Raw genomic sequence first — 25,003 nt, forward strand, 5'->3', positions numbered from 1 at the left:
CGCGGTTAAAGTGTTTTCATTATAAATCATTTATTCAAATTGCATATTAGAGCGACTGGTTGTGGTGGTCGGTAACTGTGCCTCTACCCCCGGCACTGCTCCGATTGGGTTCCGGTGCTTGGCGGCATCTTGAACAGCTGATCGATGGATCGGGTGAATATATGGTAGCGGTAACCGGCGATAATCATTTGACGCCTCTTGGCTGGACAGCTGTCTGCCGGCGATTGTCAAGCATAAACAATATTTAAATGACTGGGAATTCTCAAAGAATTTCTATTCCAGTTTCCAACGCAGAAATAACTAATTATTTAAATAAGTAATTACTTTAGTTGTTAATAAGTGAAACAAAATAATTTCCTTGTCTAGTAAATTCCATTTATTTGTAACTCTTTGAAAATTTCGTAGTAGCTGTAGAGCTAAGCAAGTTAATAAAAATACATTTTAATAAACACTACAATTAGGGGATCCTCGCCCCCTTAATACGTTCACAATAAATACACATATTCATAAATATATATTCAATTTTTTTTTTTAAAGCTTGGATCTCATTTTACCACCCAAGCCTAGACTTGAACCTTAGCTAGTTTTGAAACCTAAATTGATCAAGTGTCTGGATGTAAAATACATTGATTGATCAATCAAATCAGGAAAAAGGATATCAGTTTAATCAAATGAAAAAAATACTACTAAATTGTTATAATTTAATTTCTTCTAAAAAATGTAAACTAATCCTCTATCGTTGTTGTTTTAGTTAAGAAACAATATATTTGTGGGGTTCCAACCCATATTTTGGTCGGCATATTTGTGGTCTCAATCAACAAGTCCTTTATGTTTCATTATAAAATATATAAAAACTGGACACTGAACATTTATTTCGGTTTTGGCTCCTTCTCATTTTTAAATTTCCTTTTCTCTGGATAATTTATTTTCCAGAGATGATTCCTCGTAAAGAATACAATATGGTTATAAAACTTTACAAAATACACCGTTTTTGTATAAAATGTCTGTATAAATCTGTGCGTATAAATTTTACTATTTCAGAAATAAATATTTTGATCCAGTATCGCTACATGCGAGTTTTCAAAGTTCGATGGGTCGATAGAAGTTTGACTTAAAAACAAATAGGTAACATAATCGTATACCCCTCCATATTGGTCTTTAGCTATATGTTAGTTTGTGCTTTTTAATAGGAATAATCAGGCAGGAAATAATCGGTTTTTTGTTAAAACAAAGCTGAGCTGTTTAATCAGGAAAACCTGAGATAAATCATAATTTTTAGGTGTGATTTTTGACTAAAGCTTCTGAAAAATAAAAGACTAAAAGGGGTGGGTCGATTTGCTTGATTTAACATTAAAATATCATGAAAATAATTAGATGGAAAATATAGAGAAAAGAATAGAATATTCCAAAACTAATCAGAATTTTCGTTTTCACACAATAATTCAGTAAATCGACGATTTAATTTAAATTGTTTGAAAACGATAAGTTCCAAAAAATTAAAGAAAGTTAAAGAATAAAAAAAAATCTTTTATAAATAACATATTTTGTAAAAAACAACTCATGAAATTTAAATAAAATCTAGCAAATCGACCCACCCTTTGCTGATGGAATGTGGAAGCTTAAAAGGCGTCTGGGAGCTCCACGAGGGATAATCGTAGCTCGGCAAGGGGCGGTAGCTAGTGGGATCTGGCCACCAAGTCCAGACCACCCTCCTCCTCCATTTTGCTGAGAAACTTGATGACTCGCTGATGCGGCTCAGACTGACGGACCATGTCTATCAGGGCCAGTAGCTTCTTAATGCCGATCCATACTCGCTTGCCAGCCATTTTCTTGGCGACGGTTTGTAGTTCTTCGGGACTGAAAAGATCAGAATCATCCAGCACGGCGAGTACATGCTCTGGACTGGACAAATTGGACACATGCAGAACGGCGGTGAAAGCCGGAAGCATTTCCATCTCTTCGAGCACATCTCGCCGGCTGGATGTACACAGAATGAGCAGCTTACGACCTTTGGGCGGTTGCTTTTTCAGCAGCACCAGCAGGGCCTGCAACGTCAGATTGGAGTACCGTGGCCCAATCGGACCATAGTCGAGTAATCTCTCCACATTGTCGACAACAATGCAGCTGAGGGTGGAGCGGTAGGCGTCATCAAAGATCTTTCTGATGTGCAGACACTTCGCAGATTCTGTGAAGCCCACCATGTCCTCCGGTGAGCAAACCTTTACAAACGGGAAGTCGCTCATCTTGGCCAATCTGGCGGCCAGCGCCGATTTGCCCGAGTTTGGAGCGCCCTCGATAAGTACAGATACCAAACCGGAGCCCTCGACAGCCTTGGCTTGCTGCACGGAGAGCATACCGTCCTCCAGAAGTCCTGCGACTGGAGGACCCCAGTTGATTATACCGCGGGCCAGCATATTTTCTAGCATCTCTTGAGCTGCACCGAAAGCTGGCTTGATATCATTCTCTAGGGCGTGTAGGAAGTCCGCGCGGGTTACCTTTAGTTTTTCCATGGCCTCCGGATCCACATGAACCTTATGGAAGATCATTAATAAATATATTACAAATTCCAAGACAATTTTAAATCATACCTTGGAATCAGCCTTGATAAGTCGATTCATAGCCGTCGATTGGGCCGCTCGGACCAATCCTTCTAGCTCAGCTCCGCTGAAATTCTTCGTTATGGCTGCGATCTCTTGGTTGTCCACGTCACTAGCAATCTTGTTAAAGTCCCGCATACGCTTCGTGTGAATGCTTAGGATCTGGACGCGTCCCTGTTCATTGGGCAAGCTAATTTCCATTTGAACTTCCAGGCGACCGGGACGCAGAAGCGCCTCATCGATCATGTCTCTACGGTTGGTCATACCGATCACCAAAATGTTATTCAGCTGCTCCACGCCATCGATCTTGGCCAGTAGCTGATTGACTACTGTGTCATGGACTCCACTGTTACCGGCCACCGAACCACGAGCCTTGCAAATGGCATCGATTTCGTCAAAGATGATTATGTGGAGACCGCTGTTTGGTCCCAGGCGCTTCTCCTCCTCCTCGGCCTCTGCAAAAAGGCGACGGATATTCGCCTCCGACTCACCCACGTACTTGTCTAGAATCTGTGGTCCATTAACGATCTTTGGTTCGCGGGCATTCAGCATAGTTCCAATCTGTCGAGCCATCAAGGTTTTTCCAGTGCCGGGAGGACCGTACAGGAGGATTCCTTTTACGTGCTTGATGCCCAGTTGCTCAACCAACTCTGGCGGAAAAACGCGCGAAGCAAATGCGCGCCGGAAGATGGCATTGAACTCCTTGTCCAGACCGCCAATGCCCATTTTTCCAAAGTCCCAATCCGGATTAATTATCGACTGGCGAACGATCTTTCCCTTCGATCGTCCTTGCAGATTCAGAACAGAGTTTTCGGCCTTTTCGAACTGCACCACCGTGTTTCCTAGGATGCGCCCGAAACGGACATTGCGTGCTTTGGGAGCTCCATCCCCCACAGTTCGGGGGTCGACAGCCTCCAGGGTCTTCACAGCAAGTCCCAGGAACTTTTTGTCTTTGAACTGTAAGATTACAAAATGGAGATTATTGGAGATATTAAAAATGCCTGATTTCATCACTTTTGAAGACAACAATGACACATCATTGTATATTAGATATAAATTTGCATGAATTGTGTAATGAGTCATATGGTGAAATCAAATGAAACCTTTACGATATTAGTTGTAGATATAAAAACGACTTTTATAACCTGGAAGACAAGGGTTTGGCCCACTGTCAGTGGCATGCCAGCGAACTGCATGATGAACTCCTTGGCCATCTCATCCGAATCGTACGGATCCTGTGTCGTGATCTTTTTCTGCAGGAAGTCCGTTTCGAAGGATACTAAGGTGATCAAATCGGCACTGGCATCGAAGCGATACGGCCGGACGTCAATCTCCTGGTTAATGGAGAGCGTGGCCCATTTTCTCTGCACTAGCGAAAATCCAACGTGGCCGCTTGGAAGCTCTTGCCCACTAACTTTTTGCAGGGCAAATATGTAGTGCAGTCCAGGGCCGGGCGAAATGTCCACATATCTAAAAAGGATCCAGGGAATTCATTAACATAATGGGGAAAAGGAGGAAATCCATAAAGACGCCCACTCTGTTGTAGGTGGAAAAATTATACGTACTTGACCTCATCCGTAAAGTCGCCAGCATTTACAATCACCCTGTTGGTCAGGGACAGTTCGTCCGTGGGGCACTTGATAGCTCGCATTCGATGGGCCATTTCGTTGGACATTATTGATATTTGGTAATGTTTTCAACGACTTTTTTTTTTTGTCTATTTATCTTTTTAGTATTGAACTTTCCAAACTGCAATGGTCCCACTTTCAAGTCAGCTGTTCCCTACCAGCGCCATGTAGATATATTTGATTTTTACACGTCATGTCAAATTCAAAAAATACTAAAAGTCATGTCGAATATATATTCGATAACTAATCGGTACAAATCAATTCAAAATTATTACAAAAGTTGAAATAAAAATCATTATTAATTTTAAATATGATTTAGTTGAGAAAAAACTAACCATTTATTCTAAATTTTTATAATTTAAACATTCGTTTCAGTAAATGAATTTTAAAAAACAATTATATCTAAGTTTCAAATTTATCATGATATTGCACGATACAATTGTCTGTTTCTATATAAAACTATATTTTATAGCTATTTACGATTCTTACAATGATATGTATAAAGAATAGCTACGTATAAATATAGAAAATATGATAACATTAAAATTAAGGCGATTTAGTTTCCTCTCTGTCAACTGTTTAATTTTTTTGAGGTATCCCTCTTCGCTACCAGCACTACATTCTCCAGTGTTACATCTTTTGGCACATAGAACTTTAGACTCGCCTCGTATCCTTGCGATCGGATATACTCTAATCTTCCCCAGTCCAATAGACGCTTACATTGAAGTCCAAAACGTTCACGCTCCTCACGACTCAGCCGCTGGGTGTTCTCTTCCGGTTGCTCCTGCTTTTCCGCCTGTTCCATGGCACGCCGCCGCTCACGACTTAAGCCGGTACCACAAACTGCCCAACTGGCCATTTTGATTAATATTGCAAATTGGCGAGGTCCTATTCCGCGTTCTTGGAGAAACGGACGACCCACGTAGGACTGCCAAGAGCAACGATGATGGCAGCACAAGGCTATGAGTACGTAGTCTACAGGCGGAGATCCATCTACTATGAAAAAATGTTAACAATTGAAATATAAAAATGAATTTATCTTACCAGCATTACTCTGTATACATCGTAAAGTCAAATCTGTGGCTTCACCACAAAGATGCTTAGAAAAGGCCACCGTTCTCTGCGTTTTCTTCAGTTCCGGCAAAGCTGAAAGCTTCAGATCGCCTATGTCTGCCCGAATTCGCTTCACCAAATCCCTGTTGGTCACTTTGTTGTCTTTTTTGTGTCGCAGGGACATCCGATCGATGAGAATTACTTGGGAGCCAGTCATGTGCCGCTCATCCAACTCGGTGGCTAGGTGGTAAGATAATTGTCCTTTACCAGCACCAAATTCCACATAACTGGTGTCATTGGTGATTTGTTGATCACTCTCCAGAATGCCCAGCAGACTGGAAGATTGATGCAGCTGGCGTAGTGTGTTCTGACCGTAATCGTCACGACTGAGCTCCTCCTTAAGCGATTCGTGTGTCGAATGAGCTTCAGTGATTGTAGAATCAATGAGTTCAGCGTAGAGATTTTCGATTGTTTCTATAACAGCGTAGAACTCTTCATCGGGCACTTCATGCAGTTTTAATTCCCTAAGCTTGGCCGAGTCTGTGGAGTCAGGTAGGTTTTCGCCTGAATTAATATTCTTTATGATGTATGGGAGGGTGCTTTGCTGATCCCTTGCATTGCAAATGGTCAGGTGTTTGGCTAGTTTTCTTTTGAACACGGTGTGTTTGGGGTCCAGCGGGCAGGGAACACGTTCTTTGCACGAATCCTCGCCAGAAATTTCATCCAATGTTGAGGCTGGAGCATGTGCCCCGCAGAAAGGGCTGCCTTTGTTGGCTGTCATCTTGCAGCGCCGTTTCTTGCGCGGCACCCAATAGGAGCAGATTCCCTCTACAGATTCAGAACTATCATTCTCGGTAAGCTTATGCTTTTTGGCCTCCATCATGTGCTAATAAAAATAGTTACAAAACTCCAACTTGTCTGATGCCTGGTGTGACCAGAAAGGAGTAAAAAAATTACCAAAATAAGTCATAGCTATGAAATTCTGTAAAGACTTTGAAATGCAAAAGACTTTGAATGTTAAATTTAAATTAAGAATACTCTTACGTTATTAATTTCCTGAATTTTTTAAAATTATTAATGTTTTAAAGTTTAAAAACTGAATCCTCAAAATACTTATCGATAGTTCGATAGCAATAGTTTCATCTCTAGTGTGCCATCTTTACCAAAGCAACCAACGAAGAAGCCGCGCTGTGAAATTGTTTTCGTTGGATTACTCGAAAAATATCTTTAAAATCCACTTTTAAAGACTTGCAACTGCATTTTCCCATTTGTAAAAAGACATTACCATGTAAGTTTTATATAAAAGTCGAGGATAAACATTAAAATAGACACCAAATTGGAGGACATGTGCGCCGGCATTTTGGATGCACTACTATACCTAAAAAAATGGTAATACATTACTTTTTTTCCCAGGGCTCTGGTCAAACCCAAGTCGGAACTTACTCCAGAGGAGCTGGCTCGCCAGGAGGAGGAGGAGTTCAACACGGGCCCACTATCAGTACTTACACAGTCTGTGAAAAACAACACTCAGGTTCTGATCAACTGCCGCAATAACAAAAAATTGCTTGGAAGGGTTAAAGCCTTTGACCGCCACTGCAACATGGTCCTTGAGAACGTTAAGGAGATGTGGACGGAGCTTCCGCGCACCGGCAAGGGCAAGAAGAAGGTGAAGCCCGTCAATAAGGACCGCTTCATATCGAAGATGTTCCTTCGCGGCGATTCTGTCATCCTCGTTTTAAGAAATCCCCTGGCAACTGCTGCGGGTAAATAGTTTACCGTAGCGTACAGTAAAGATAGCCACCAATTACAATCAATAAAACTAAAAGCGATTCTCTATACATTAACAAAAACAACGTCTAATTTAGAGCCTTTTTATAACTTGTTTCAATAATAATCAGCTCTATCTTTATGATAAAAGAATAACTTGCTTACAGAAGTGTATTTGCGTTGAAATCAAAGTTGGATGTTTTCCTTAAAACATTAACATGATTCACATTTAATTTTGGATTTCTTAACATCTTACTCAGATGCCAGTTGTTGGTGGAGTATGGGCACATAGTCGTCGTATTGAGCTTGATAGAAAGTACCGGCAATGGGTTTACCTAGCTGATGCTTTTCAGCAAACTTGGCTGCGCTGAATTTTGGACGGTCCTTTCTCGACTTGTTGCTAACACGCTCTTCTTCAAACTCAAGCTTTCCAGACTGCTTGTACAACAGGAAAACGTAGCGATGGAGTCCAGTTCCCTTTGGAGGTCCGGAGCCCACATAGCCAGCAATCGCCTCTCCAGTGGCCAAGTCGTTGCCAGCGATGTTGACCAAAATCCAATGTTTGAATTCACGGAACTTCGGCTCCGCACGGCTAGGAGCATCGGGATCGGTCATGATAAGAGTATAGTAATCTCCAGGCTGTGCGTCCCACTCCACATTAGGCTGATCCTTTACTTGGGTGGGTGTGAGTTCCACTCCATCCTTGGCCACAAGTCCATTTTTGTAAGTTACCTAAAATAGAAATGGTGTTTAGAGGTTGACCTTTGAACGGAAAGTTTCTTAAGGTTGTATTTTAGTTTAAGTTAACTTAAAACAGGCAGCGATCTTACTTTAAGTAGCTGGGAAGGTGCTTCAGGAATAACGTCGGGCACTACTTCGTTAGAGGCGAAAACCTCCTCCACAGAACTGGCCTGAACGGCCAGAAGGCAGCTCAAAATTAAGATAAACAATTTCATTTTCCAGAGAAAATTAATTATGCTTGCGATAAGATTTTTGTATAAAGAAACTAGCAACGACCTGATCTCAAACGAGGCCTGTCACAAACTGAAACCAGTTTACCATGATGCCATACCTTAAAAACACAGGTGAGAGCTTTTTGCTTGGCTCACCTGCAGTTGAAGGAAAAGCGTTTTTTTTCAAACAGCAATTATCAAGTCGCGCTTCAATGATAATGACAGAACTCTGTGAACATTTAAGTCTTTTGTTTTAGCTGATAAACGTCTGATTAGTAAATAAATATTATATTTATAGTTAAAACTATTATATTCTTTCCTGCATTTACTGAAACTAAGTTTTTGTTTGTAATTTGTACTTTAAACATGTAAGATACTGTAGATTATTTTTATTCATAAGACTGATGAGAGGGAAATTGAATTTTAATATTTTTATGAATGACCAAAAAATTAACTTTTAAATTATTTCTATTTAACTATTTGCCCGAGAGCTGTTTGTACAGCTTTGGGACATAATCGTCCCACTGGGCCTGATAGAAGTTCCCGGCAATAGCATCTCCCAGATTGTACTTCTTTATAAACTTGGCGGTGCTGAAGTTGGCCCTCTTGTCACCGCTTGTTTTTGGAATTTTCGGTTCATTACAGGAGAGTTTTTGGGGCTGCTTGAAGACCAAAAAGACATAGCGATGCAGTCCGGTGCCCTGCGGTGGACCTGATCCCACGTAGGCGGTCAAAACCTGGCCGTTTTCGATTTGGTTGCCTGGAATGTTGACCACCAGCCAATGGTGCCACTCCCTGAACTTGGGATCCTTGCGGCTCGGGGCATCCGGATCGGTTAGAATTAAGGTATACAGGGCATTCGGATCGGCATCCCACACCACCTTCGGCTGGTCCTTTACCTGGGTGGGTGTCAGTTCGATTCCCATGTTCGCCTCTTGGCCACTGGGGTAAGTAACCTTCAAAAAAGGAGGAAATCGACAAATCTTCTTAAAAATAATAGAAATTCCTACCTTAAGTAGTTTATCGGGACATGTTTTAAGAACATCCGGTACGATTTTGTGTTTCGAAAAACAATCAGTGGCTTCAGACATTTTGGATAGAATAATATTGAAAATTATAGTTTTTTTCTACATTATATTACTATTACTTATATTTGAAGGATTTCTCGCAGTAGACTCAAATATCAAATCGGTGTTGATATATTCAGAAAAAAGAAAATATGTTTTATTTTAAAATAAAATATATTTAACTAGTAATTACTCAATGCCAATCGGAAACAGTATGAACTTTTAAGGTTTTAATTAATTGGGGAACATCAGTGCTCCAACTGGCGGTGAAAAAGTTTCCTGCCACTGGATAACCAAATTTATATTTCTTGGCAAAGGCAGTAGCGCCGAATCCAGTACGTCCGTCCAGGACATGCTTAGGCAACCTCTTAAAGTCGAACTTTGTGTATTCCTTCTGTTTGTAGAGCAAAGTTACGTATCGATGGGATCCGCTTCCCTGCAACGGAGTGGGTCCTACGTAGCCCACGCGAACATCACCCAAACTCACTAGATTCCCGGGAATGTTGACCACCATCCAGTGCAGAAATTCCCGGTCAACGGGATGAATAGCATTGGGCATATCGGGATCTATCATTATCAAGGTATAGTAGCCATCTGGTGAGGCGGGCCACGTCACTTCCGGTTCATCCCGCACTTGTATTGGTTCCAATTCCTTACCACGATCTACCTTTACATAGCCATGGTACGTAATCTTTGGATAGTAGTCATTTTTCAAACAATGATTTCGAATTAATATTCAAAATTTTACGTACATTAAGAAAATCCTGTGGTCCCACCTCTATAACATCTGGTATTACGTCCATGGACCTCATAAACTTTCCAACCTCAGTGTCCGATGAACGCTCAGTTTCAGCTATGCTCCGGCTGAGGCTTAAACCAATTCTCAAGGAGATTAACAGCCACTGGTGGATCATCATAGTGTTTGCTAGTTGGAAGATAGAGTTAAACAATGATTAAATACCTTAGCGTCGCTTCTTTTAAATACTTTTTCCAGGTAAGATGGCTCATCATGATTAAAACAGCTTTTGTAGCTGGCAAAATATTTAGGTTGGGTTAGCCAATGAACAAACTCCCCGGGCTGTTCCAATTTCAAAGAGTGTCAAGCACTTACTGTGCTTGCGTGCAAGCAAATTGTAAAAATAATGACATTAAATATCAGTTAGAACATCATTTTGCTGATAGCTATAGGCTATAAAAAAAAATATAGTCATTTTAACAAATGCATTCACGCACAAGATCAAAACACTTGCCTATTTATTAGGTTTACGCTACTTTATTATTTTTTCAAGCGGGTTATTGAATAGATTTTCAATTACCGGATTTCACTTACACGTAACAAGTGAAGCTTACTGCTGGTTAACCAAGAATCAAGGGACTTTTAACAAAGAGGAGAGGAGCCATTTTACCACTTTTGAAGGGGACCCTCCAGAAAATTGGAAAAAAAATAGAAAAAATATTTTGATCCTAGATTAAGATGCAGATTTGTGGAGAATCGCTTTACAAATCGTTTAAGGTATTCCACCGAAGAATCAGATGACCATTGGCGAAGGTACAGCGATCGCAGGAGCCCATATTGGCGTTTCATGCGTTTTTACCATTTTTGAAGGGGACCCTCCAGAAAATTTGACAAAAAATATAAAAAATATTTTGATCCTAGATTCTGATGCAGATTTGTGGAGCACCGACATACAAATCGTTTAAGGTATTCCGATGAAGAATCGGATGACTTTTGGCAAAGATACAGCGATCGCAGGAGCCCATATTGGCGTTTCATGCGTTTTTACCATTTTTGAAGGGGACCCTCCAGAAAATTTGACAAAAAATCTAAAAAATATTTTGATCCTAGATTCTGATGCAGATTTGTGGAGCACCGACATACAAATCGTTAAAGGTATTCCGCTGAAGAATCGGATGACTTTTGGCAAAGATACAGCGATCGCAGGAGCCCATATTGGCGTTTCATGCGTTTTTACAATTTTTGAAGGGGACCCTCCAGAAAATTTGACAAAACTAAAAAATATTTTGATCCTAGATTCTGATGCAGATTGATAGAGAATCGATATACAACTCGTTTAAGGTATTCCGCTGAAGAATCGGATGACTTTTGGCAAAGATACAGCGATCGCAGGAGCCCATATTGGCGTTTCATGCATTTTTACAATTTTTGAAGGGGACCCTCCAGAAAATTTGACAAAAAATCTAAAAAATATTTTGATCCTAGATCCTGATGCAGATTGATAGAGAATCGATATACAAATAGTTTAAGGTATTCCGCTGAAGAATCGGATGACTTTTGGCAAAGATACAGGGATCGCAGGAGCCCATATTGGCGTTTCATGCGTTTTTACAATTTTTGAAGGGGACCCTCCAGAAAATTTGACAAAAAATCTATAAAATATTTTGATCCTAGATTCTGATGCAGATTGATAGAGAATCGATATACAAATCGTTTAAGGTATTCCGCTGAAGAATCGGATGACTTTTGGCAAAGATACAGGAATCGCAGTGGCCCATATTGGCGTTTCATGCGTTTTTACCATTTTTGAAGGGGACCCTCCAGAAAATTTGACAAAAAATCTAAAAAATATTTTGATCCTAGATTCTGATGCAGATTGATAGAGAATCGATATACAAATCGTTTAAGGTATTCCGCTGAAGAATCGGATGACTTTTGGCAAAGATACAGGAATCGCAGTGGCCCATATTGGCGTTTCATGCGTTTTTACCATTTTTGAAGGGGACCCTCCAGAAAATTTGACAAAAAATCTAAAAAATATTTTCATCCTAGATTCTGATGCAGATTTGTGGAGAACCGACATACAAATCGTTTAAGGTATTCCGCTGAAGAATCGGATGACTTTTGGCAAAGATACAGGGATCGCAGGAGCCCATATTGGCGTTTCATGCATTTTTACAATTTTTGAAGGGGACCCTCCAGAAAATTTGACCAAAAATCTAAAAAATATTTTGATCGTAGATTCTGATGCAGATTGATAGAGAATCGATATACAAATCGTTTAAGGTATTCCGCTGAAGAATCGGATGACTTTTGGCAAAGATACAGCGATCGCAGGAGCCCATATTGGCGTTTCATGCGTTTTTACAATTTTTGAAGGGGACCCTCCAGAAAATTTGACAAAAAATCTAAAAAATATTTTGATCCTAGATTCTGATGCAGATTGATAGAGAATCGATATACAAATCGTTTAAGGTATTCCGCTGAAGAATCGGATGACTTTTGGCAAAGATACAGGGATCGCAGTGGCCCATATTGGCGTTTCATGGGTTTTTATCATTTTTATAGGGAACCCCCAGAAAATTGGACAAAAATCGGAAAAATATTTTGATCCTAGATTAAGATGCAGATTTGTGGAGAATCGCTTTACAAATCGTTTAAGGTATTCCACTGAAGAATCAGATGACCATTGGCGAAGATACAGGGATCGCAGTGGCCCATATTGGCGTTTCATGCGTTTTTACCATTTTTGAAGGGAACCAGAAAATTGGAAAAAAAAATTGAAAAATTATTTTGATCCTAGATTTAGATGCAGATTTGTGAAGAATCGCTTTACAAATCGTTTAAGGTATTCCACTGAAGAATAAGATGACTTTTGGCAAAGATACAGGAATCGCAGTGGCCCATATTGGTGTTTCATGGGTTTTATATCATTTTTGTAGGGAACCCCCAGAAAATTGGACAAAAAATTGAAAAAATATTTTGATCCTAGCTTTTGATGCAGATTTGTGGAGAATCAATTTACAAATCGCTTGAGCTATTCCGCTGAAGAATCGGATGGCCTGAGACGAAGATACAGCAATCGCTGTGCCATATTGGCCCTCCCCAGCAATTTTGTTAGCCATTATTAAATAAATTGAATAACGAAACATAAGCTGTTTATTTAGAAAATTTAACTACTACCCCAAAAATTTTAAACCGAAAAAGAAAATTGAGCGTTGTTATGCGTCTGAGCATTCAGACATTTCAGTGTTTTCGATGCCTTTGTTGAACTTCCACGGGCAACTTTTACGGATATTTTTCGAGGATTCCTTATAGCTTTCGCTGGTGTTTGATTGACTGTTCTTTTCTGGGCATGAAGAATGTGAATTGCTTTGTTGAGTGCCTTCCCGGTAGAAAGTGTTTCTTTCGATTTTCTCTGAAAAATCGTCTGACTGCGATGGGCTAATAGCAACTTCTTTGTATTTCCACTTCCGAATCTTTCGATCGCTGCTCCTCCCGACACTCTGCCTAAGCTCACCAGTCTCAACACTTATCCTGCCATTCGATAGGCTTAAGGATGGCATTGTGGACTGCGTCTGACGCAGAGATGGGTGGAGGCTCATACTGCCGGCACCAGAAATTCGGTTTATGGCCCTGCCAGATTGTTGGATAACTGAGTTGGTTAATCCTCGACTAGTTGCGTCACTGTACCTCAATGGAGATGTCAAAGAATTTTTAGATTTTGCAGAATTCGAATATTGCGAGTGGGACTGAGACCTGCGCAACGGGGAAAAAGTACGACTTCGATTCTTGCTGTGGCTTGTACCGGGTGTTATTCCCATTTTGGGGCTGCCATTAAAAGAATTGAAAATGTTTTTGGAAAGGCGATTGACCACATTAGATTGAAATTTTCTGGCTGCATTGGGCGGAGTAAAGTTGGACTGCTTTTTTCGGGGTGAAGTTATTTTTGGATCCTGGTTTGCTTGAGCTCTTGAAGGTTGTTGTTTTAGCTTTTCCGATTTACTTTTCGATTTACTTTGGATTTCATGGGAGATGTTAGAACCTCTTCTGGATGCACCCTTTGGACTTCCGTTCTTATATTTCGACCGACGTGGCTTCGAAATCGGCCACCGAAGTTCTTCGTTTCCATAGTCGGTATCCGACCACACTTCCTGTAAATACTGTCCCCCAGCTTCCTTCTTATCTTCGCATAGTTCGATCTGGTGAGCGGAGTCGAACTGGTCCACATATTCCGGTCCGTCACCGACGCCACCACAGTCCTGGTAATCCGCTTCGAAACAGGCTCCTGCCGCCTGAGCCAAGTCCTGGAGGCGTTCGCGCAACTCGCTGATTATCTTGTGCTGCTTGTATCGAACATTACCCAGGCTTAATGAGTCGCACTTCAAGCTGGGCAATTCCTCCTCCTGGTTTGTGGTACAGCTATCTAGTCCTTGAGTCGTCATTCGCTGCAGCTCCTCTAGCAAGAAATTCCTCTCGCAGTTCGACGCAGAGGCGATTTGACGCAACCGGAACTGGATCTTGGCGTAGTGAGAGGAGATCGTAAACAGGGCATCCTGCAGCTGCTCCACATCGTCCTCCAGCTTGCATTCGTAAGTAGTGAGAGGTCGACTCACTAGTTTGCCCTCCGAGTCCAGTTCTGTATAAACCCGTTCAGTTCCATTCGCCGAAAGGGAACCCACTGCCGACTTGGAGCTTGACTTTTGAGGCTCAACCGGCTCCTGCTTCTTTGATTTCAGTTTCATTTCTGCCTGGAGATTATTTTGAATTAATTTTGAAAGAAAAATTTTAAACTAACTAAGCAGTAGAGCTTGGCCTCCTTTTAAATATTACTTCTGCCATAATAAAAAAATATATAATTTTACAATTTGAATAGTCTTCCTCCAGACCAATCCCAAAATTTAAAAAAGCTTTTTAATTGTTTTCAATTTTTGCATTTTTAATAAATTAAATAAATAATAATTCAATTCAGTTTGATTTTTGGTCGATTGGTGACAAAAAGAACGAAAGTATAGTGCAGGGAAGAGTGAATGGGAAAAAGAATATTGGAATGCTGTGAAAATGAGGCTAAGAGGGGGAGTGGTAACAGCTGAAGAATGGCTAAAACTCTCGCATGCTTAACCCTTAACAACTAAATGTATGGCCTGGGCAGGTTCCGGTTCCATTTGGTCTGTGCGACTCGCAGTGATCTCGCCGGGGCAAGAGTCACTAATTATCCTTGATATGTACAATAGCTGTAGTCCTGCTGATTTAGGAGGACGAGCTGTAGCTGGAGGAGCTGGTGGATCCCGAGGAGGAGCCAGAGGAGTACGAGGACGAGCTGCTGGGGTGGTAGGAGCTGTAGGCCAGGTTCTGCGAGTCCCAACGGGCATAGGGACCTCCGCTCATGGGTTCCCAGCTGCTGGGGTCATAGGAGGAGGCAGTGGTGCTGGGCACACCGTATTCGCTGGCCGGAACCGGGGCTGGCATGGGCACCATGTTCATCTTCATGCCGCCGAGCTTCTGGATGAGGTTGTAGATGAGGAAGCCGAGCACCAGCTTGATGGCGATCTTGGACAGGATTAGAGCCTTGGTGGCCTTCAGACCGATCAGAGCCAGCAGGATGGGCATGACCACCTTCAGCTTCAGTTTCATCAACAGCAGCAGGGGCAGGAAGAGCTTGTCCTTGTTCTTTTTCTCGGCACGGCCTGAAAAAAATTTATATTGATTGGCTGCTTGGGAGGCTTCGATTCAAAATACTGACCCTCCTCCTTGGGGAGCTCCAGGTCGAAGCCACGGTCCGAGCGGTAGGTCATCACGGATCCGGCGAAGAAGGTCTGTGGCAGCTGCAGCCTCATCTCGTTGGTGTTCAGAATGCGGCCCACACGGTCCACAATCACCTTGTCGATGACGTCGTCGCTTAGGGCACGACCGCTAACCTCATCCTCCACATTAGCCACCGTGTCCAGGTAGCTGAGCACCTTCTCCTTGAGGCAATGCATGGCATTGGCATGGAAGCACTTATCCACAATGGTCGAGATCAGCTCGTCGGAGCTGTGGATCCGCGGGGTCACCGCATTGTCGATGGCAGCTCCCGAAACGGAGGCGGATGCCGCCAAAAGCAGCACACAACCGAACGCGAACAAGGACGTGAAACGGAAGGCCATTGTGGTTCCTATTTATTAATTAAAATATTAAATTTATATTACACTACCAGAGCGCGTAGTGTTCACTGCGGAGTCGATGCGACGACAATGTTGGATCATTTGTCGAATGGTTCCAATTTTATACTGCCGCTCCCCGAGAGCGCCAAAGAAGAGACCCATGGCCCGTGTTGGCTTTTTGGAGTGCACAATTTTTGGTTTTTCGGTTTTTGGACAGCCCAACTCGGCAAGTGACGAGCGACGAAAGTCAAGCCCTGGGCCAAGTCCACGGAAAGCAAGTGGCCAAAGTTTTTCACAAAAAAAAAATCGAATTCAAAAAACTTCGAAAAAAGAAAACTAGGGAGGTAGAATCGGTTCTCTCGACTATGAACTACCTGGTATTTCATAATGCAACTGATACTGTAATAATCTTGCCTCGATTTGAAAACCTTAGAGATAAAAATAACTTATGTTAAAGAATTCTAAACATTATTCAAAATCTAAAACACCACACCCTAATGCTTTTTGTTCACTTATAATATAAAGGCTAAATTTAAAGACCATGAATTGAGTATACCCTTGAATACAACGATTACTAAGTATAAAAACAGTAGCCTCTCCTCAGTTAACTGGGTTGCCCCTTAAGCTTTCTCGCTTTCCATATCGGCCCCCAGACACCTAACGCGTCCCTCCCACCGGCCAATGTTGCATTATTGACGCCTCGATGGAAATAACTTTTGTTTGCAATTAGTATGCAGGCCCTTAACTCTTACGCGACCGTCTGTAAGAAAGCCAAATCAAAGGCACGTACATACTTCGGCGTATTGTGTCAAATTTCGATACAAGAAATCAGTACGGAACTCACCTACGCATTGTTATTGACTCCACATTTGATTTGATATGTTTCGATACTGCTTTTTTTTGTAAACGCGGAACTGGGGACTCTATTTCGCAGCGGTTTCAATCCTACCTATTTTTTTTGAAGATTACGAAATGAATTTTCGTTTTTGTTTGTGCCATATATTTTCAGGTGACACACTTCCTTAATTAATGTATGCTGCTTTCAAGGGGCTTGCATAAATGCATGGGTTAAGTTACTTGAGAGAAACCCTTTACAAACCTGCGTTATGAAACAAATATGAGCAGCAATAAATTGATAATATAGAAAAAAGAATTCAGTAAAATAATTTGAAACATTTTTCATTAGTTATTCCATTTATTTTTGTAAATTTAAGGAATTAAGCCTTTAAGGCTTTTTATTAACTGGTTATACGGCTGGATAGGTTTGGCCTAGGATATGAATTAAACGTTCCATGATTTACGGTTTAAAAAGATATTTTCCAGTAAACTTAGGAAATTCCAGCTTATTGTTGGTAAAATCCAATCCTTTGGAAAACTTTGCATAGTTACACAATCGAATATATTTATTTGCTAGCCAAAATCAGTGCAATCATCATAGATTACCTAATGGTCCGCTTAAATAATGCAACATGTGTCGCTGTCGTGTTTTTTATTTGTATCACTTGTATCCCTCGCTAAAAGAAATTGAGGGGACAGCTTCATGTTTATTTCACAACTAGCACCGCACTTTTGCTTGGATCGTGCCAAATGAAAAAAAGAGCCGACAGTTTTATTTGTGGCTATAAATTTCCATAAGCTCGTGTCTTGGCTTTGGATCGATGCTGATGATGATGGGCGATGGTCTGGTGCTGTGATGGTGATGGTTTGTTGGCTGACCAAACATTGACCGAAAAAACAGTGTCCTCGTGTATGCCAAGCGATTATGAAAGCGCCGCCACCTGTCCAGGTTCATAGCCAAAAACATTTTTTTTCGTCCTGTAGCTTCCACGAAACTGTCCGGTCGTCTGATAAATTGCCTTGAATTCCATGGAAATTGCCCAGCTGGATGAGGCCAGTGGCCGAAAATGCTCAGATTAGGCCAATTTTCACACTTTATTGGCTTCTAGATTGGACCGAGTGCCTGTGTAGCACACATGGAAAATTGATGCTTGACCATTGGCCTGCACAGCTTTTCAAATTTAATTTGGGCCCAATGAAATGTATGCAGATTATTTTACCCATGGAATAAAGTGGCATATTGATTGGGTTTAGAAAAAAAATTATATTTTAGGCAACTTACATACATATTTTTTTATGAAAAGCTCTACTTGTTTAAGCTTAAAACTGATAACAATGATCCTTATGCTTAAAATTATATCACAAGCGGTATAAAAAGGTCGATATTTTGTAAAACATATTCCTTAAATTTCCTATGAAGACCTTCGTAGTGCATTTGAGCGCTGAGTTTGGTTTCATGACAGGGATTTATTTGTGAAATTTTCTTTTCTATCGGACCACCCATTGATTTGTATCTATCTCGGTGCCTGCCATGGAAAGCATCATTTAGTTTTCTCGAAAATGTCCCTGATCCCTGACGGTGGCCCTCAATCACCAACACGCCCCTTGAGCTAGAATTTTGAAAGACTTTCACTCTCCGACGGGTGACAACTTTCGCACAAGTGAAAAGAAGAAATTTAAATTTTTAAATTATATGCCGTTGATCAATTGAATTGGCTGTGCCGACCGGGCCTCAATGCAGGAGGCTTGAGCGGAATATCTAATTAGATTTTCTGCCGGGAGTCGGCGTTTACCGTGGATTAAATTTGGCTAATTAGGACACAATCGCTTTGCCGGCGATGGCTTATAAATATTGTATGCCAAGTGAAATTGGTCGAGGTTCTGGGAACAATGCCAAAGGGCGGAAACGTTAATTAGGCTTGCGGGGTTGAGCATTCAACCACTAAGGTATTAACCGAAAACGACTTCTGGCCAAAAGCTCTAGGCCAAATCTTAAAGAGGAAATACAATGATAGCCCGATGTCCCCCCTTGAAAAATGTAAATTTTAGCATGTTTAAGGCATTTATTTTGCTACTTTATTTTGGTGCTTTGCTTCTGGTTTTCTTAATCTCTTGTTTTCAATAAATAGTTAATAAATATTATAAATAAAGTCTAGCGAATAGAGGCAGCGCAGGAAAACCGCGGATAACTGGTCAGGGAGGGAAGTGCTCAAAAGTTACAGAACACATCTAACAATTAACAATTAATTTTGTGCTTTTGCCAACCACATATTTGGGCCAATTCAGAATCCAAGTCTTAGGACTGCTCTGCTCCAATTAGTTTCTCAATTTTAGCGCTGAATTATGGCTTAGGCGTAGGCCTGGTAGGCCAAGTTCTGGGCCAACTTCTGGGGCTGCTCCACCACGGGCACTGGAAGAGAACCAAAGGTGCGGCCGTCCCAAGGACCATGGGCGGTGATGTGGGCGGTGTGGTGATGATCATGGGCAATCTAAGTTGGTAAAAGAAATAAAATAACCAAGATTAACCAGAGATTCTTCACAGGTTTTTAACATAACTCTAATTGCTAGTTTTGGTTGGGTAGTCAGTTTTGTGGTTTGGTTGGGAAGCGGGAGATTGTGGGCGAGGATTCTGGCTAGACTTACCCTGCTGCTGCCGCCCTCTAGACTTCTTATACATACATACATGCATTACAAATGACCCTTAATTGCAATAACTCTGTCGCGACTTTCGCTCTCCACGCCCAACATCATCCCAACACACAAAACGCACTCTAATTACCACAGCCAGCGAATGCCTGGAAGACATTAGAGATGCGTTTTAATATCGTTGCCGGCTTACCTTTTTGCACAATTGGAAAATGGCCAAACCAACCGAGACAATGAAGGAGAAGAAGCCCAGAGCCAGGGCGTTGAAAGCCTTGATCTTCAGGATACCAATGGCCATGGGGATGACGGTGATGGCCTTCAGCAGGATCAGAACCAGGATGGGCATGGCCAGCTTGCGGAGACGGTGCTTCTTTCCTGGAAATCCAAATAAGTAATTGGTTAGATATTTTCCTGTTCGATAAGGTTTTTTTCGACAAAATAGGCATGCAGAACGTGAACCCACCCTTCTTGAAGATGTTGCCCTTCTTACCCCTGGCTTCGACATCGGTGGCATCGTCGCTCTCATCGCCATTGAGCTGGAGGTTCAGGCTCAATTGGTTGTTGGCCAGATTGCGGGCCGAGACGGTGACCTTGGCATCGGCCAAGGGCAAGTTCATGCTAACATCGTGTCCACGGATGTAGTTCTCAATGGCATCGATGAAGCCATCGGCGCTGCTGGCACGAGCCTCACTGACTGCTGGAGTCTTTTGGCCATTGGGGCGGACTTCCAAGTTCGAAACCTTTAAGGAAATTAGTGTAATTTTTAATATTTCAAAATATGCAAGTTCAGTTAATAATCCTCTAATGCAGTTGAGGATTAACTTTATTCAGATATCTATTATTTTCTATTTCGTACCTGATAGCTGTCTTTGCTCATCACATTGTCCACAAAACGCATGGCCCGCTCTTTGATGCAGGCCATTGAATCTTGACCACTGGCGCATTTGCTCTGCTCCTCGGCAATAAGACGCTGCATCTGGTCACCAGCAGCTGCCGCCTGTCCCACGGCCACAAAGGCCGCCACACCGACAATCACAAGGAGCAGTTTGGCCATTTTGGTTTGTCGTTTAGTTTTTAAGGTTCGTCACTCGCCGATGGTCAACACACAACTCGCCTCTGTGCTGGCACAATTGCGTTTAATAATCGTTTTTCTATTGTTCACGATTTTTATACTCACTGGATCTTTAAACTCGTTCGCTGGCGAATGGCGGCCCAAAAGAAATGGCCGAAGAAGACATGAATGAAGCAGACGTCGAAAGAGTTGCCCCAACTTTGTTATTTTTGTCTGTGTGCGTGCCTCTGTGCACCACGTGTCGTATACTTAATGTGGCTTTATTTCGGACGCGTGCCCGCCGCATCTGAGAGTGTGCTATGTGGGTGGATGGTAGCACTCGAAAATATTATGTTTAAAATATTAAATAAATAAATTTAAAAGAAAAAAATAACTAAAAGAATTTTACCAAGAATACCTCAGTCTCTAAGGTTTAGTGGGTTGGGTAAAAATGTATAGTAAGGACTATAAAAATGTGATGCCCAAAGTGCTTGCTCCATTTTTTCTCCAAGTGTAGTTAGGCCATTCAACAGTTTGCTCTTTGATTATGAGGCGCCGGAGGGGAGACAAGAATGGAGGAGTGGGGCTGCCATTAACTGATTAAATCTTGTCACAATAACATCTACCCTATTGGTAATGAGATACAAGAAAAAATAGATTTTTACCATTAATTTGTTGTGAAAATGCAGAAAAGTTCTCCCATCTACAATTTCTTGACAACAAAACATTACGGTCGCTAATTACTGTGCACCAACTTATTACGGAAACTCCGCTAAAAGCCAATGTTTTGTTTATGAAAAAGTTGAGTTGGCGGCATATTAACTTGTGTGCACAAAGTTTCCAGGCACAATTGTTATTCTTTTTCACTTTTATGTTCCTTTTAAGTATTTAGCAGGTAAACCCCCGAGCTCTAGAGGAAATTTACAAGTAACTTTTCTCGATTAATATAAGTTTTAATTGCCTATTACAATAACATATTTTTTGTTTTTAGAATACCATCAGCATAAACATCCTTATGGTCGCTAATCGAAGGGACCACTTGGAGCGCAAGTCATAAATCGTTTATTGCCCACAACAAACTAGTAATTAACATATCGCAACATATAATTTTATACGGCCGCGCCACGCCAAATTGCGCAAACTAATTACAGCACTCAAATCATAATTAATAATTGGGCTTGGAATATGCAAGCGATTCGCAATGGACTTTGGTTGGTCAGTGGCCAAAAAAAAAAGGCCTCCTACATGTCACTGAAAAAGAAAGTGATTTTCCTTAACGAAAGCGAAAGTGACACATTCTGGTCGTGTGCATTGAATTTCGAAACATTCAGAGTCCACGGTTAAATTATGAATCTCGTGAATGGATTACGCGCCATTCGCCATGAAAATTGATTTGATAGCGATTGCACTGGCACTGTGCTGTGTTGATTTTTTTCTTTTTTGATTTCGTCCACCCGAATAATTTGTTTGGGCAAAAGTTTCACCGTTTCATTGGCCGGCAATTTGCCATTCCGGTCGCATTTCTTTTTCGAGCCAATGAAATTGGAAAACTTTTTCATATTCGAAATTGTTGCGTAGAAACGATGGTCAAGCAATGGCGGCCAAGTGCATGTCGTTAAATATAAATGAACTGCCGTTCCACACGCTCTTCATATTGTTTTTCAATTTTAAGTTGATGCCGTTGAAGTTTTTTGTTGGCGCCATCGCCATTTTGCATTGTTTCACGACATCACCGTCGACATTTTGGCTGAGAGAGGTGTCCAAGTGTATGAGTGTGAGGGTGTGTGTGTGTCAATGGCAGCTTTCCAACCCACCTGCGTGGTTTTATTGGGTGGCTATTGGCAATTGATATGACCGCACCGCTGGTCATCGATTTTCTCTCCTGGGTGTACAGAAAACAAGCAATGAAGAAGGGAATGCAATAAATAAAATGCTTTAAGGTTCAGTGTACACGCGTACCCTGTGCACTCTCCATGGGATTCCCCCGAAAGTATGCTAAAAATATTAAATATTTTTCGCATAACGTAAATATGAAATGAAAATGGTCGCTTTTTTTTTTTTACTTTAAAGTCTTTATTTTATATACTTATTAAAGGAACTCTGTCTGTAATTGAAATGCATTGCTTTCCCCTGCATTTTTCTATTACCTGGTATTTTTCGAGCATAGAATTTGTTGCTCTGGAATAGAAAATGTATGCATTCCATACTGAAGCACTCCTCAACGGTTTTCACCTGCTTGAAATACAGTTGAATTTAACATGAAACCTTTTTACCATTTTTTCCAGACACTTTGGCACGAATTTGCACTCATTATGGGGGAAGTATTCAATTTGTTGGACGCCAAAATGGACTTTCACTCCGTGTACCCTACTAAACCGAGAACCCAGCCATTAGAAAAGTTTTCGGGTTAATTACTCATTTCGCTTAGGGGATGCTGCAGCTGAAGGAGACTTCAATTAGGTACACATTTTGTGCATGTTTTTATTGCAGAAATATTTACACAAAAAGAGCACCCTGGTTCTTTCCACTTAGTACATTTTAAACGCCTTTAAGGGTTTCTTCATTTCATGTTTTTTTTTTTTTGCTTTGCTTTCCTTTGTACACTTTTCAATAAATAAATAAATAAACAATACGCTGAAAGTATGAGCGGTTCAACTACTTAGACTAGGGCGAAATAAATAATCATCCAGATTGGCCGAGTTTCGAAAAATGGTTTGGCTCACGGTCCCAGCCTCACTTCTGGCCGGCGTAGGCCAAGTCCTGGGCATCCGCGGGCTCCTGCGAGGACCTGGCCCAGGCATGGGGATCCCATGCAGGCGAGGGGTGCTCCAGGTGCTCGATGTGCTCCACGGGCAGATCCACATGGTGGTCGAGGTGGTGCTCCAGGTGGTGGTCAATGTGGTGGGGCACGATGTGTTCAATGTGGTGGGGAACCACATGCTCGATGTGATGGGGCACCACATGCTCAATATGGTGGGGAACCACGTGGTCAACATGATGGGGATAGTGCACCACCTCGTAGTTGACAATCTTGGGCTTGGCAATCTTGAAGATAACCAAGGCTCCGGACAGGACGAGAGAGAGCAGGCCGAGAGTCATGGCCTTCCAGGTCTTGAGGGCGATCAGGCCCAAAGCCAGAGGCACCAGCACGGTTGTCTTGAGCTTCAGACCCAGAAGGAAGGGGAGAACTGCTTTGCGGATCATGCCACGTCCTGGAAAGAATAAAAGTATTTTGTCATATTGAATTTTATATTTTAAAGCGTTTAAATGAGAGAGAAAGGGGATAGTCCTTTTCAATGATGTATTTTAAAATAAAATATTAAATATTTTGTAAATATTTTTAATAAATTAAATTATTGTTTAATTTATTGGTATAGGCATTTCTTTTCCAAAAATGCCAAGAAATCAGAGCAAAAATATTAAAAAGTGTATCTTTAGTTTATAAAATCTATGACTGTCACAATTCTCTCTGATGTATAGCTACTGGCAATCACCAGGCATCATCACAAGGTAATAGTTTGCATAAATCATGTCACTTTGATTTATGGTATTTGGTTTGAAAATAAATTTTGAAATACGCACCTTCGTTGGCAGCTGCCAGGGGAATAACTCCACCCTGGGTCAGGGGATTCTCCATTAGGAAATCAGGCACCAGAGAACGGGCCTCCGAGCTGCGGAAATACTCTGGAGCCTGGATCCTCAGGGAGTGGCTGCCCAGGTAGCTGTCGATATCATCAAAGAGTCGCTCCTCCGGATTCAGGGAACGGGACTCCACTTTCTCCGAGGTGCGAACGATGGAGAGGCGCTCGGTAATGCGAACCTCAGGCTGCTGGAGGGCAGCGTTGAACCACTGAAGGGCCTTGGGGCGGACGCACGAGACGCTCAGATCCTTGAGGCAGCCATGGTACATGTCGAGGGCCAGCTGGGTGGCGGACTGGGGCGCCTGGTGACCTTCGGCGGGCGCCGAGTGGGCGGCCGTGGAAAGCGCCGCGAGGGCGACTATCAAAAAGGCGGCGGGGCTCTTCATCCTTTCGGTGGCTGGCTCTATTCTATCGGTCGGTGGTGCGCACGCGTTGGCCACTCAGCGGGTTATGCAAATGTCCCACTGGCACCGCTTGGTTTTTATACGGCGTGTACTTTGCTAATTGAATTGCGTATGCCAGGTACGCACGGCGCTCTCTTTCCGTCCCGCTTTGGTCAGCACTTTTAGCCACAATTTCGTTTCGATTCGCTTTGCTTTGACCACTCGAAGAGTCATGGAAAGCGCAAGTTAAGAGTTTCACCTTTGTGCGGGGTATGGCTAACAGCTAGCTGGCTTCTGGTTCTATCGGTCGTCTATTGGGTCAATTGGCCAACGGTTTATGGGCACGCTGTTCTCTTTGTCGGCGGCATAGGAATACATCAAGCTGACGACGATTTCCAGCATAATACCCCCAATAATATGCCGCACATAATTGAAAGTTATTTGATGGCTTCTTCGGGGGACTCCACTCCACTCGTAAAATCAAGTGCCCAGCAATCCGCT

General features: G+C 42.0%; 10 protein-coding genes across 12 annotated transcripts; 1 reads left to right on the forward strand and 9 right to left on the reverse strand.

The window, feature by feature from the left end:
- Positions 1 to 374: 374 nt before the first annotated feature.
- Positions 375 to 4,365, reverse strand: Nsf2 (N-ethylmaleimide-sensitive factor 2). The gene is made up of 4 exons (XM_017248231.3): positions 4,163 to 4,365; positions 3,743 to 4,067; positions 2,589 to 3,554; positions 375 to 2,531 (listed from the first exon to the last, which is right to left on the reverse strand). Exons 1-4 carry the CDS (start codon positions 4,270 to 4,272, stop codon positions 1,677 to 1,679), a joined length of 2,256 nt encoding a protein of 751 aa, XP_017103720.2. The 5' UTR covers positions 4,273 to 4,365; the 3' UTR covers positions 375 to 1,676.
- A 295-nt stretch (positions 4,366 to 4,660) lies between these two features.
- Positions 4,661 to 6,208, reverse strand: LOC108129327 (tRNA:m(4)X modification enzyme TRM13 homolog). Of its 2 annotated transcripts, none has more exons than XM_070280724.1 (2): positions 5,270 to 6,208; positions 4,661 to 5,218 (listed from the first exon to the last, which is right to left on the reverse strand). In XM_070280724.1, exons 1-2 carry the CDS (start codon positions 6,159 to 6,161, stop codon positions 4,797 to 4,799), a joined length of 1,314 nt encoding a protein of 437 aa, XP_070136825.1. In that variant the 5' UTR covers positions 6,162 to 6,208; the 3' UTR covers positions 4,661 to 4,796. The 2 variants fall into 2 exon arrangements, with proteins under 2 accessions (XP_070136825.1, XP_070136824.1); XM_070280723.1 differs by having other exon boundaries at positions 4,664 to 5,221.
- A 204-nt stretch (positions 6,209 to 6,412) lies between these two features.
- SmD2 (small ribonucleoprotein particle protein SmD2) lies at positions 6,413 to 7,131 on the forward strand. Its single transcript, XM_017247234.3, has 2 exons — positions 6,413 to 6,566; positions 6,692 to 7,131. Coding segments are annotated over exons 1-2 (360 nt in total). The 5' UTR covers positions 6,413 to 6,564; the 3' UTR covers positions 7,050 to 7,131.
- A 7-nt stretch (positions 7,132 to 7,138) lies between these two features.
- LOC108129276 (protein D2) lies at positions 7,139 to 8,103 on the reverse strand. The gene is made up of 2 exons (XM_017247233.3): positions 7,876 to 8,103; positions 7,139 to 7,777 (listed from the first exon to the last, which is right to left on the reverse strand). The coding sequence occupies exons 1-2, from the start codon at positions 7,999 to 8,001 to the stop codon at positions 7,298 to 7,300; spliced, it is 606 nt and encodes a 201-aa protein (XP_017102722.2). The 5' UTR covers positions 8,002 to 8,103; the 3' UTR covers positions 7,139 to 7,297.
- A 269-nt stretch (positions 8,104 to 8,372) lies between these two features.
- On the reverse strand, positions 8,373 to 9,178 carry LOC108129355 (protein D2). Its single transcript, XM_017247325.3, has 2 exons — positions 9,009 to 9,178; positions 8,373 to 8,954 (listed from the first exon to the last, which is right to left on the reverse strand). The coding sequence occupies exons 1-2, from the start codon at positions 9,087 to 9,089 to the stop codon at positions 8,475 to 8,477; spliced, it is 561 nt and encodes a 186-aa protein (XP_017102814.2). The 5' UTR covers positions 9,090 to 9,178; the 3' UTR covers positions 8,373 to 8,474.
- A 22-nt stretch (positions 9,179 to 9,200) lies between these two features.
- LOC108129354 (protein D3) lies at positions 9,201 to 10,002 on the reverse strand. Its single transcript, XM_017247324.3, has 2 exons — positions 9,818 to 10,002; positions 9,201 to 9,756 (listed from the first exon to the last, which is right to left on the reverse strand). Exons 1-2 carry the CDS (start codon positions 9,980 to 9,982, stop codon positions 9,259 to 9,261), a joined length of 663 nt encoding a protein of 220 aa, XP_017102813.2. The 5' UTR covers positions 9,983 to 10,002; the 3' UTR covers positions 9,201 to 9,258.
- Positions 10,003 to 12,937: 2,935 nt separating this feature from the next.
- LOC108129372 (serine/arginine-rich splicing factor 4) lies at positions 12,938 to 14,625 on the reverse strand. The gene has a single exon (XM_017247342.3). The coding sequence runs from the start codon at positions 14,544 to 14,546 to the stop codon at positions 13,023 to 13,025; it is 1,524 nt and encodes a 507-aa protein (XP_017102831.2). The 5' UTR covers positions 14,547 to 14,625; the 3' UTR covers positions 12,938 to 13,022.
- Positions 14,626 to 14,722: 97 nt separating this feature from the next.
- On the reverse strand, positions 14,723 to 16,051 carry Osi20 (DUF1676 domain-containing protein Osi20). Its single transcript, XM_017247326.3, has 2 exons — positions 15,545 to 16,051; positions 14,723 to 15,488 (listed from the first exon to the last, which is right to left on the reverse strand). Exons 1-2 carry the CDS (start codon positions 15,945 to 15,947, stop codon positions 15,052 to 15,054), a joined length of 840 nt encoding a protein of 279 aa, XP_017102815.2. The 5' UTR covers positions 15,948 to 16,051; the 3' UTR covers positions 14,723 to 15,051.
- A 2,773-nt stretch (positions 16,052 to 18,824) lies between these two features.
- Positions 18,825 to 20,571, reverse strand: Osi19 (DUF1676 domain-containing protein Osi19). 2 transcript variants are annotated; one of them, XM_017247319.3, is made up of 4 exons: positions 20,284 to 20,571; positions 19,918 to 20,167; positions 19,621 to 19,802; positions 18,825 to 19,270 (listed from the first exon to the last, which is right to left on the reverse strand). In XM_017247319.3, the coding sequence occupies exons 1-4, from the start codon at positions 20,479 to 20,481 to the stop codon at positions 19,130 to 19,132; spliced, it is 771 nt and encodes a 256-aa protein (XP_017102808.2). In that variant the 5' UTR covers positions 20,482 to 20,571; the 3' UTR covers positions 18,825 to 19,129. The 2 variants fall into 2 exon arrangements, with proteins under 2 accessions (XP_017102808.2, XP_017102807.2); XM_017247318.3 differs by having other exon boundaries at positions 19,891 to 20,167.
- A 2,479-nt stretch (positions 20,572 to 23,050) lies between these two features.
- Positions 23,051 to 24,581, reverse strand: Osi18 (DUF1676 domain-containing protein Osi18). Its single transcript, XM_017247337.3, has 2 exons — positions 24,061 to 24,581; positions 23,051 to 23,690 (listed from the first exon to the last, which is right to left on the reverse strand). Exons 1-2 carry the CDS (start codon positions 24,503 to 24,505, stop codon positions 23,212 to 23,214), a joined length of 924 nt encoding a protein of 307 aa, XP_017102826.1. The 5' UTR covers positions 24,506 to 24,581; the 3' UTR covers positions 23,051 to 23,211.
- Positions 24,582 to 25,003: the final 422 nt, after the last annotated feature.

The sequence above is a fragment of the Drosophila bipectinata genome, chromosome 3R, assembly GCF_030179905.1.
Source record: "Drosophila bipectinata strain 14024-0381.07 chromosome 3R, DbipHiC1v2, whole genome shotgun sequence".
Classification (NCBI taxonomy): Eukaryota; Metazoa; Arthropoda; class Insecta; order Diptera; family Drosophilidae; genus Drosophila; species Drosophila bipectinata.